The 12,063-nt window shown below is 47.2% G+C and overlaps 1 protein-coding gene across 3 annotated transcripts in view; it reads left to right on the top strand.

Annotated features, from left to right (window-relative positions):
* The window catches only part of LOC102453110 (NAD(P) transhydrogenase, mitochondrial-like), a 92,723-nt gene that overhangs the window by 26,171 nt on the left and 54,489 nt on the right, over positions 1–12,063 (top strand). For all 3 annotated transcript variants that reach the window (XM_006135049.5, XM_025190703.3, XM_075897170.2), the window contains 4 exons: positions 930–1,017; positions 3,809–3,897; positions 4,782–4,969; positions 11,639–11,772. In XM_006135049.5, coding sequence (XP_006135111.3) covers positions 930–1,017; positions 3,809–3,897; positions 4,782–4,969; positions 11,639–11,772 — 499 coding nt within the window. The remainder of the gene's footprint in view (positions 1–929; positions 1,018–3,808; positions 3,898–4,781; positions 4,970–11,638; positions 11,773–12,063) is intronic.

Here is a 12,063-nt window from a genome sequence, read left to right as displayed (position 1 = left end):
AGTCTTCAAATTGGAACCTGATCCTAATCATAACTTTCCTAAAGCTAATAATGGGTATTCAGACCTGGGAAGCTGCTGTGGGGACATCTTTGTTTAAAGTAATTACTGATGTAACCAGGATAAACTAGGCCATAACAATTTGAAGCCATGCACAGCATTTTAATGTGTGTTGCTGCACCATCTCTTGTTTCCTGACAAAAAAACAATATGTTAGAGGGTTTGTGGGCAGCAGTTAATTAGGAAAGATTACATTATGAAGGAATGTTAAGGAAACCCATATTGATGGGTGCAGCACACACATTTCCTTTGGCAATGGCATGTGCTGTTTGCCTCATTTTCCATTTCATGCCATGTTTAAATGATCACTGATTAATGCAGGAATCCCTGTTGTGCATTCTAGATGTAACTGTAGTGTTAGTCTGCATTCCGCCCACAAGGTTGAACGCATGGACAGCCCAGCCCCATTAACACATAGGCCCTACCTCTTCACCCAGGGATGGGTTTTTTGTTTTTGTTTTTGTTTTGTTTTAAAGTAAAAATACTGAAACCATAATAAATATTTATTTATGCCATGAGTCCACACCCTTGCACACTTTCCTTTCCCAGCAATAGTCCTTCATTGGGCATTCACTTTAAAAGTGTGTTACAAACCACTGGTATAAATTGTTATGACATCTGAATGTATTTTTTCATTTAGCAGATATATTGGTTTAAGATGTTCAATAGCCATTGTTTGTTTTATGGGGTTTCTATTAATTATCTCACTGATTTGGTCTGCATATTTGTCTGAGGAGTTTTGGCTCAGCTGTGTTTGGCACCCAGGCAGGTAAAGGAATGATACCCTTGGCATAGTTAGATTTATGTTTTGTCTGCAGAGGCTTTATTGCATTACTGCAGGGTTTTTTTAAATTGTTGTTTGCATTTTCTAGGTACAAGGCTGTAATCCTGGCAGCTAATCATTTTGGCAGATTTTTTACTGGTCAGATAACAGCAGCTGGAAAGGTGCCTCCTGCAAAGGTAAGGATTGTATAGATGAGAATAGTGGAGTAACATTCCGTACTGAATGTCCTGACTGACCATGTTGTCAGGGAGTGCAGCTCCACCATCTGACCTTTCTAGGAATCTAGGGTATAGCCGTTACAGTTCCATTTGTTGCAACTTTATTTGTACTGGCCTCAGATTGTATCTGGTCCTAACACAAGTGAGTGGGGCATAAGGAGCCTTCCCTCCATGAGCACCCCACCATGGAGGCCAGATATAACTGCAGTACTTGAACTCTCCAGAGTGCAAAGTCTGTTTTCACTAGAGCTCCCTAAGGCACTAGTCTTACCAACAGGGGCTGGGTGGAAACAGGGTATTTCCACAGCTGGATGGCTGCCATGTAGATTGTCCACAGCAATCCCATATGGAGGTGGTCCATTGAGTCCACTTTTTCTGTGTGGGTAGAAGCTCACAGAACTCCTGCAGAAGTGTAGCTCCACACTGCCCTAAGCACTGGCCTGTGCTTACATAGGGTTGTCAACAATCCCTTATTACAAGGGACGCCCCTTATTTTTCATCTCTGTACAAGAAGATTGAGAGTTAAGGAATAATGCAACAAGCAGCAAGAAATATCCTTCATGAATACAAGTGAGTTCTCCTCCTTTTCCTTCTCCTTTTCCTTTTCCTCCTTCTCCTTCTTCTCCATCATCATCATCATCATCATAAAAATAATAATACAAGAAGAAATAATCAGGAGGATGGGTGAGGTGAAGTTGCTAAGAAAACAGCCTCGTATTTTTAAATATAATGTTGGCAATCCTATGGCTGATAGCAGGCCAAATTCTTCTCTCCTTTACATAAATGCAATGCCTCCGAGGTGAAAGGGAGTTGTGCCCCTGTCACTGAGGCTGCATCTACACTGCACTCTTATTGGTAAAACTTTTGTTGGTCAGGGATATGAAAAAAGCACACCCTAACCAACACAATTTTACTGATGAAAAGCACCAGTGGAGAACGTTTTGTTGGCAGAAAGCACTCTCCTGCTGACAGAACTACTGCTTCTTGTTGGAGCTCTTTCCTACTGGCAAAGAGCAGCGATGCTGCGTACCTGTACAATGAGTCTGGTGTAGCGACATAGCTGTGCCACTGGAAAGTGCACAGGGTAGACATAGCCTTATTGGAGAACTTGGCCCCAGTTCTGTTTTTACTTGGTTTTTTAAGTGTTTTGGTAAATGTTTGGTCAGATGTAGTCATTTAAATGCTACAAATGCATGTAATCAATTCACACCTAGAGACAGCTATTTGTCAGAGGTGTGTGTGTGTGTATTTAAGGAAAATAATGTCCACACAGAACCTGTTATTCACCAGGGAACTGACTTCAGCACTCAAACACCCATTTCAGTTGGAGTTGCCATTTACATTACATTGTGAGGGCAGAATTTTGTCTAGAATGCCTGTTTGAGGAAAAGTCAGACTATAACAGATCAAATAGCTATTTAAATCAGGCTTATTTCCTCCACCACTCCTCCAGAGTGAAACTTTTGAGTCTTGTTGGCATAGCAAGGTGAGTCCTAGTTGTGTTTTGTTTCACAAAAGGGGTTTAAATAGCTAACCAGTTCCAGCTTGATCTTATTTTGTACATATCAGACCTTGCACAGGGCAGATCGCTGCCACCAGCTCTTCTCGCCCCATGCTGAGCCCTGGTCTGCACTAGAGATGTAATAGTATAGTCAATTAACCGATTAACCAATGAGCAAAAGCGTATAGGTTAATGCTATAGACCTTCTCCTCCTCCCCTCCCCCCACACCCGTAATTTTTTTAGCAGGCTGGCCAGCAACCCGGCTCAGTCCTGATTCACCTAAGGTCTGGGACCTACCTCCTGTGGCTCTGCATTTAAAGTGTATTAGGAGCCAGGTGGGCAAGCAGTTCCAGCTTGTGCCAGGTCTGGGAGCTCAGCCCATTCCCCTCCCCTTACCCCTCTCCACCGAGCAGGGGTTCCTGCCACCCAGTACTGCTGGGCCTCTGTATCAAGTAGTCTGTGAAGGGAGCTGGTTTTTAAACTGGCTCCCTTTGTGGACCAGCTCCCGCCTGGCATCCCGCGCTGCTGCCTCTGATATGGAGGCAGCGGCACCGAATGGCAAGGGGCTGCTCAGGAGTGGGGCTGAAGCACATTAGCTGCTGGCTCCACCCTCAGGGACTATGAACTAGTTGAGTAATCGATAAGGATTCATGAAGTTAATCGACTATTCAATTAACTGACATTTAACATCTCTAGGCTGCACTAGGGAGTTATTTCAAAATAATAAGTGGAGTGTCTATTTTAAAATAACGGGCTGGTTATTTCAAAATCTGTACTCCTGCTTTCCTTGGGGGATAACACTGATTTCAAAATAGTGTTAGTGTGGATGCTCCACTGCTGCTATTTTGAAATAACTGTTCCCCAAAGTAATTTGAAGTAATTATTCCACAGTGCTTCTGGAGCTCTAAGTCGAGGTAGCGCATTCACAATAACAGAGCCTCCCTTGGACTAATTTTGAGGCTCCCTTGTAGTGGGAAGACCCTTCAATTTTTTTTATTTTGAAAATTATTATTTTGAATTTAGTTATTTTGAAATAATTTCCTAGTGTAGACATGCCCTAAGAGGGCTATTTAAGTACTTACATAATTTTGACAAGTTTTGAAACTGTTGAAATACTTACATTTAGTAGCATCAGATGCTCTTGTGACTTCAAGTGCTTTTGAAGATAAGAAATATAACCCACACCATGGAGTGGGGTAAGATACAGAACGCACTTTGCTCACTGTCCATGTGTTTGATCTCTCTAGATGTTGATCATTGGTGGTGGTGTGGCTGGGCTAGCTGCTGCAGGAGCTGCACGTGCAATGGGAGCTATTGTCAGAGGATTTGACACCAGGTAGGGTCAGCAAATACCAGCCTAATACTATTTCTGGGTTTGTATAGAACAGGGATGGCCAACCCATTAAATGAAGAGAGCTGAAACAGCAGCGGAAAAAATGCGAAGAGCCGCGCCAGAATTGTTGAGAGCACACACAAAAAGGGAAGAGCTTTCCACCAGCCAGAGTTGCTGAGCCAAAAAAAAAAAAAAAAAAAAAAAAAAAACCACGCTGACCCTTTAAAAAGCACGGGTTAGGCTTTTTGGCCACATCAGGCTCCCAACAGCCAACTCCATCTTGCTGATGCCATTTTGCCATGCTGGACGGCTCCCTTGCACACAGTGTAGGAGCACATGGGGCAGCTTTGCGAGCTGCACTTTCAGGGGTGAAGAGCCAACCCTGGCATAGAACATCCTGGGCAAAATCCTGTTTTCAGTTATTTCAGTGGAAATGCCTTTGAAACTAATGTCCCAAATTCATCTCTGATGTAAGGCTGTGAAACGTGCATACACAATATCCAGTGCACATAAACAGTGCTGATTCCCAGCTGGCACATGTGCCCTGAGCATTGCACATGTTCAATTTTGCTGCGTTCAAATCCATGCTCTAGTTTTCATCAAAATCCCATTTTCAGGATAATGCAAAATATTATCATTGAGACCTGGAAAGGCTTAACAGATATATAACTGTGTTTTTTCAGTTCACTGATAATTAATATTAAGTTCTTCAACTCTTGGTTCAATTAAAAAGTGTAGAAGAAGCTAAGATACAGAGTTTCTTTGCTGTAAATGACTGTAACAAAGTTTGTGAAATGCAGTCGTCTTGCAACTGGTAATGTAATCATGCAAAGTTCAATAATCCAATATTTAATCCAATATATGTCATCTCTGTGCTTCGCATGCAGGCTGCCAGCTCTGGAGCAGTTTAAATCTCTTGGAGCAGAACCTCTTGAAGTGCATATTGCTGAAACGGGAGAAGGTGTTGGAGGTTATGCAAAAGAAATGTCCAAAGAATTTATTGAAGCAGAAATGGCATTATTTGCCAAACAATGTAAAGAGGTGGATATTATTGTTAGCACTGCTCTTATACCAGGTAAAGTGCAGCTTTATGATTACTACAGACTTATCTATATGTTTGTATGAACATTTCCAGTTAGCTATATGAATACAATGAACATGAGCATACAATAGAAATTGTACATGAGAAAAATTGTTCTCCTTCGAGTGGTCCCCGTGGGTGCTCCACTCTGGGTGCTGGTGCGTCCTCGCGCCGGCGACCGGAGACTTTTCTAGCTGTTTCTGCCGCGGCGTGCAGGCGCCGTGGCGCCCTCTAGTGTTGTTCGAACTGAAGGGCGCCTGCGCGCGCGCGGCTCCTCAGTTCCTTCTCTACCGTCCTCGGCAGCAGACGGAGCTCTCTCTCTGCCAAATCTGTCAGAGAAAAACAGTTAAAATTATCGTTTTTACCCCCCTCTTTCCTCATTATCCAAGTTCTTAGACCCCCCCTAACCAGTTAAACCCCCCAAAAAAAAAAAAAAAAAGTTTTTCCCCGGTTGCGGTTCGCCGCTTGTTCCCCAGCCCTTCATGCCCGGCTCGCCGGGCTTTAAGCGCTGCGAATCATGTCGGGACGCCATGCCGGCGTCCGACGGACACTCTGCGTGCATTAAGTGTCTCGGGGAGGCACACCAGATGCAGAAGTGCCAGCACTGCTCTAAGTTAACAGCCAGAGCGCGACGTGACAGAGCCAACAGACTCACGACTCTCCTATACGAGAAGTCGCTCCGTCCCTCCTCAGACGACTCGCCTCAGCAAGCTAAGGGTATGGAGAAAGATCAGCCTCCTACCCATTCTTCCTCCGCGACACCAAAATGTGCTCTCCCTCCGGCCTCAGCTATGTCCTCAGGATCGCCGGTGAGCACTGTGGACATGCCGGGAACCTCCGGTGCGCCGCGGTCTAAGACGCAGGCACCGCATAAGAGAGCTCATTCTGAGCCGAATCAAAAGGCAACGGCACCGGCCGCTTCGGCACCTAAGCCGTCATCGGCTCCGACGGCACCGTCTATGGAGCGCTCGGTACCGAAACAACACCTAACGGCACCGGGCCCTGCACTGAAGAAAGCCCGCACCGAAAGCCTATCCAGTAAAACCTCGGTGCAGAGAGGTACGTCGGCACCGACATCACCGCCGAAACCGCACCGCTCGGCACCCTCTCAAAGCCGAAGCCGGTACCGATCCCCGGTGCGGAGTCACACCTCGTCGGCACCGCCATCCCCGGCTTCCTCCATCCATTCTACCAGATCACACCATTCTTCAGCTAGTGGCATCGGAACCGAACCTAGAAGCAGATTCTCATCACAACATTCCAGCCCGTCTCAAAGACTTCCATCCTGGCAAATGCCTGCGGTTCAGTACGCATACCCTCCCCCCCCGCACCAATGGTATCCACACCAATACCCATATCCACCACCGCCATACGCCACACAATGGCAACCGTGGAGTCCACACCCAAAGAGGTCTCACCACCGACCCTCATCTACAGTCTCTAGGCCACCTCCAGCCTCTCCTCCTGCTACCACATCAGCTACAGAGCCAAACTCTCCTGCTCCTTCAGATGGCCATGATTCACTTTCTGACGGCGAGACCAGATCTCCGATGCATAACTCCTCTTCCTCCCCAGACGAAGCGGTCACCACTGATGCCCCACCGTCGGGAGATGACACTAAAAAGTTTCAAGAGCTCTTTAAACGAGTAGCACTAGCTCAAGAAAAAGATCTTCAGGAGGTCCAGGTCAAACAATATCGACTTCTCCGCTCACTTCAACCCCCAACAGCTACCAGAATCGCCATCCCGATGGATGAGGCTATTATGGACCCAGCCAACAACATTTGGCAAACGCCAGCGTCCATTACACCAACAAACAAGAGAGTAGACCGCAAATATTTTATCGCTCCCAAGGATATGGACTTTCTGTTCACCCATCCACCCCCTAACTCCCTGGTAGTAGATTCGGTCCGACACAAGGGTAAACAGCCTAATTTAAGATCAACCCCACAAGACAGGGATCACAAAAAGGTGGACATTATGGGCCGAAAGGTCTATTCTTCTTCCACACTACTCCTTAGAGCGGCCAATTATACCGCTATGCTGGCAGACTATGATAATGCCAATTACGCGAAGCTCCAGGACCTTCTTCAACATCTCCCGGAGCATAAACGCCCAACCCTCCGTAGCATTATGCAGGAGGGCTTGGCCATTTCACGCACAGCTTTACAGTCAGCCATGGACGTGGCAGACACTGCGGCTCGAATTACAGCCTCCGCAATAGTCCTACGCCGAATGTCATGGTTACAACCCTCTGGCGTCCCTAGGGACCTTCAACAAAAGGTCGAGGATTTACCCTTTGATCGCACCAATCTATTTGCATCCAAGACTGATGAGGTGCTACATTCTATGAAGGACTCCCGTACAACCCTTAGAACTCTAGGAATGTACACTCCTCCTTTTAGAAGGAATAGATATCAGCCTTACCAACGACCCAGGGAACCATTCCGTCAACAGCCCAAATACGATTTCCGTAAACAAAGACCACTTCGCCGTAGACCTCAGCGTCAACAGCAACATGCCACACCTCATCCCCCGGCTGGCAAGCAGCAGGTTTGAAGGCCTGGTCGAGAGCCAGGAGGCCAATCCGTCGACCCTCCCGATAGCTACCCTTCAATTTCATTACCCCCTCCGAGCCTTTTTCCACCAATGGTCCCTCATTACCTCGGACAAGTGGGTTTTGAATCTAGTCCAGTCTGGCTACGTCATCCCCTTTACCTCTACCCCGCCCAACCACCCTCCTACCCTTCCCTCTTTCAGGGACCCCTCTCACGAAACCGCACTCCTACAGGAAGTCTCACGCCTCATTCAACTGGGCGCAGTAGAACACGTACCAACACAATTCCGCGGCCGGGGATTCTACTCGACGTACTTCCTAACCCAGAAGAAGACAGGAGGCTGGCGTCCCATTTTAGATCTCAGGCGCCTCAACAAATACATCGCATACCACCGTTTCAAGATGGTTACCCTTTCAACTATCATTCCCTCTCTCGACCAACACGATTGGCTTTCGGCTCTCGACCTTCAAGACGCGTACTTCCATATTACAATTCATCCTGCTCACAGACGCTTTCTACGATTTATAGTGGGTACCCAACATTACCAATACAGAGTACTCCCGTTTGGCCTTTCTACGGCTCCCAGGGTATTCTCCAAGACTCTATCAGTCGTAATGGCCTTTCTCCGACGCCAAGGCATCATAATTTTTCCATACCTGGACGATTGCCTCATAAAAGCTGCGTCTTTCCAAGAAGCAAAGGCCATGACAGACACCACAATAGACCTCCTACTCAGTCTCGGGTTCCACATAAATTACGCAAAATCCACTTTGCGTCCCACACAGAAACTGGAATTCATAGGCGCCCTCCTCGATACAATCACAGCAAGGGCCACTCTTCCCGATCACAGGTTCGCAACGATATGCGACCTTGTCCGAGCAACACAGGCGGCACCTACTGTCACGATCCGCCATTGCCTCAAAATCCTAGGGCACATGGCCTCTACGACTTACGTCGTCAATCTCGCCAGACTCCACATGAGGCCCCTTCAGTCCTGGCTCGCTACGGTATACAAACCTTTCAGAGACCAAATGAGCAAGCATGTTGCGATCCCACCTCGCGTTATCAACTCCATGCTCTGGTGGACAACCCCTCAAAACATGCTACACGGTGTCCCCTTCCAACGTCCTGCGTCTACTCTAACACTCATAACAGACGCATCACTCATGGGATGGGGGGCTCATCTGGGAACCATCACAGCCCAAGGCAAATGGTCGTTCGTAGAGCAAGCACTCCACATCAACATTCTCGAGCTACGGGCAGTCAGATACGCATGCCAGCATTTCACTCAGCACATAGCTCACAAGACCATCACCATTATGACGGACAATACCACATGCATGTATTACATCAACCGTCAGGGTGGCGCTCGCTCCCCTTCTCTATGCTCGGAAGCCACCAAATTTTGGACCTGGTGCCTATCCCATGGGGTCACCCCCTCTGCAGTATACCTTCCCGGAATACTCAATGTCACAGCAGACACCTTAAGTCGCACATTCATGGACCAGCACGAGTGGGAGATCGACAAACGCGCCCTCACACCGATCTTCCGTCTTTGGGGCCATCCAGAAGTGGACCTTTTTGCTACAAAGAACAATCGCAAGTGCCACCTCTACTGCTCCAGGGGAGCCCTGGGCAGGAATTCCCTCGGAGACGCCCTTTCCATCGCATGGAACGCCTCCCTTCTCTACGCCTTTCCCCCCCTCCCACTCCTGCACAGAGTCCTAGACAAGATCAGATTGAGTCAGGCACGCGTGATTTTGGTGGCACCTGCTTGGCCCAGACGAACATGGTATCCTTACCTCCTCAAAATGATGATAGCAGAACCGTATCCCTTCCCTCCACGCTGCGACCTCCTCTCACAAGATCACGGTCAAACCCTTCACCCGGACATCACCAGGCTGAAGCTCCACGCTTGGCTCCTTCATGGCTCCATGATGCCGAAACTGCCTGCTCAGAACAAGTAAGGCACATATTAATTAATAGTCGCAGACGCTCTACTAGGAAGACCTACCGCTACAAGTGGACGCGTTTTTCCCTATGGTATGCTCAGACTCATGCAGACCCACCACACCTTGCTCCAATACATGACTTATTGGACTACTTACTCTCTCTGAAACATTCCGGTCTAGCACTTAGTACTATTAAGGTCCATGCCGCAGCCATAGCAGCTTTCCACCATCACCCTCCAAGCTCTTCTTTCCTCGCTGACCCAATAACCAAGCGCTTCTTCAAAGGCCTGCAGAACACCTTTCCTCCGGTTCGTCCGCCAGTCCCCATTTGGGACCTGAACCATGTCCTCAAAAGCCTCACAAAACCCCCGTTCGAGCCCATAGCAACCTGCTCGTTCTCTCATTTGTCGATGAAGGTGGCTTTCCTAGTCGCCATCACCTCCAGTAGGAGGGTGAGTGAGCTTGCAGCTCTGATGGCTGACCCCCCATATACTGTGTTTTTACAGGACAGGGTGGTACTTAGACCCCACCCTAAGTTCCTACCCAAAGTACTCTCTCCCTTCCACGTGAATGAACCCATACACTTACCTGCATTCTTTCCTAAACCACACACTGAACCGTCCCACGCCGTGTGGCATACTCTCGACGTCCGACGAGCTTTGGCGTTTTACATAGATCGCACGAGACCATGGCGGGCCTCGCCTAGACTCTTCATCTCATACGCGAATAGATCTAAGGGACAAGCAGTCTCATCTCAAAGAATCTCTAAATGGATTACATCCTGCATCAAGACCTCTTATACTTTATATAACAAAGATTTACCTGGACTTATCACAGCTCATTCCACTAGAGCAGTGGCTGCCACGACCGCTTTTCTCCATAATGTACCATTACAAGACATTTGCAACGCCGCTACCTGGTCATCCGACCATTCCTTTGCACAACACTATGCTCTCTCCACCTCGATAGCATCTTCTATGGCGGTTGGACAAGCAGTGCTGTCTACAGTTACTACCACACGGCTCCAAACCCACCTCCGCGAGCCGACAACTGCTGTGTAGTCACCCAGAGTGGAGCACCCACGGGGACCACTCGAAGGAGAAGAAAGAGTTACTCACCTTGTGCAGTAACGGTTGTTCTTCGAGATGTGTCCCCGTGGGTGCTCCACTACCCTCCCTCCTTCCCCTGCTTGGAGCCTGATGCTCTGGTGGGTAGAGAAGGAACGGAGGAGCCGCGCGCGCGCAGGCGCCCTTCAGTTCGAACAACACTAGAGGGCGCCACGGCGCCTGCGCGCCGCGGCAGAAACAGCTAGAAAAGTCTCCGGTCGCCGGCACGAGGACGCACCAGCACCCAGAGTGGAGCACCCACGGGGACACATCTCGAAGAACAACCGTTACTGCACAAGGTGAGTAACTCTTTCTTCTCCTTGGCCTCTGAGGATAGGACGAGAAGCAATGAGCTTAAATTGCAGCAGGGAAGGGTTAGGATGGACATTAGGAAAAACTTCCTAACTGTTAGGGTGGTTAAACATTGGAATAAATTGCCCAGGGAAATTGTGGAATCTACATCACTGAGAAATTTAAGAGCAGGGTAGATAGACATCTATCAGGGATAATCTAGACAGTGCTTGGTCCTGCCATGAGGGCAGGGGACTGGACTTGATGATCTCTTGAGGTTGCTTCCAGTTCTAGTATTCTATGATTCTATGAATAAGAGCTTCTGGTTTGGACTCCAGTTAATATTTATGTCATGGATTAGAATGGCTTAGAACATAAGAACAGACTAAAGGTCCATATATCCCGTGGCCACTGCTAGGTGCCCCCGGAGAGAATGAACAGAATAGAGTTCATCAAACGATCCCACCCCCTGTCATCCATTCCCAGCCTCTGACAAACAGAGGCTAAGGACATCATTCCTAACCATCCTGGCTAATAGCCATTGATGGACCTAACCTCCATTGATGGACCTATCCACCATGGCTTCTTTTAATTGTCTTAATTTATATGATTAGTATTTTATTATTTATTACCAGCAGCACCCGCAACATACTAGATGTTGTCTTTGCACATCTTCAGTTTCTTTGGTAGAATTTTGCTATATATAATGACAATTAGTTGATTTTTACTTTTTTTTTTTTTTTTAAATTTGCAATAGGGAAAAAAGCCCCAATCCTAATCACTAAAAATATGGTGGAGTCCATGAAGGATGGCTCGGTAATTGTGGATCTTGCATCTGAAGCTGGTGGCAATGTGGAAACGACTCATCCTGGAGAGCTTTATATTCACAAGGTCTGTAGAATAAGTCAATGCTTATTAGTAATGGTTAAAGTGTATATAAAATTGAAACAATATTGCAGTTGTCTGAGGAAACATTCTAGTAACAAAGAACTGGCCTTGTTTCCTTGAAGCCATTGCATGTATGTCATGAATACTTACTATTATGTGGCAGGATAATAAAGCAGAGTCTTTCACTTCACAAGTAATGAAACCACAAATTGGAATACTGTCCAGACACCATTCCATCTTTGAAAATTTTATGCTTTGTGATTTTTATAAGCATAGTTACAGTGTTTTTAATAA

The sequence above is a fragment of the Pelodiscus sinensis genome, chromosome 14 (assembly GCF_052426305.1).
Source record: "Pelodiscus sinensis isolate ZL-2025 chromosome 14, ASM5242630v1, whole genome shotgun sequence".
NCBI lineage: Eukaryota > Metazoa > Chordata > Testudines > Trionychidae > Pelodiscus > Pelodiscus sinensis.
This window is presented reverse-complemented; position numbering and strand designations above follow the sequence as displayed.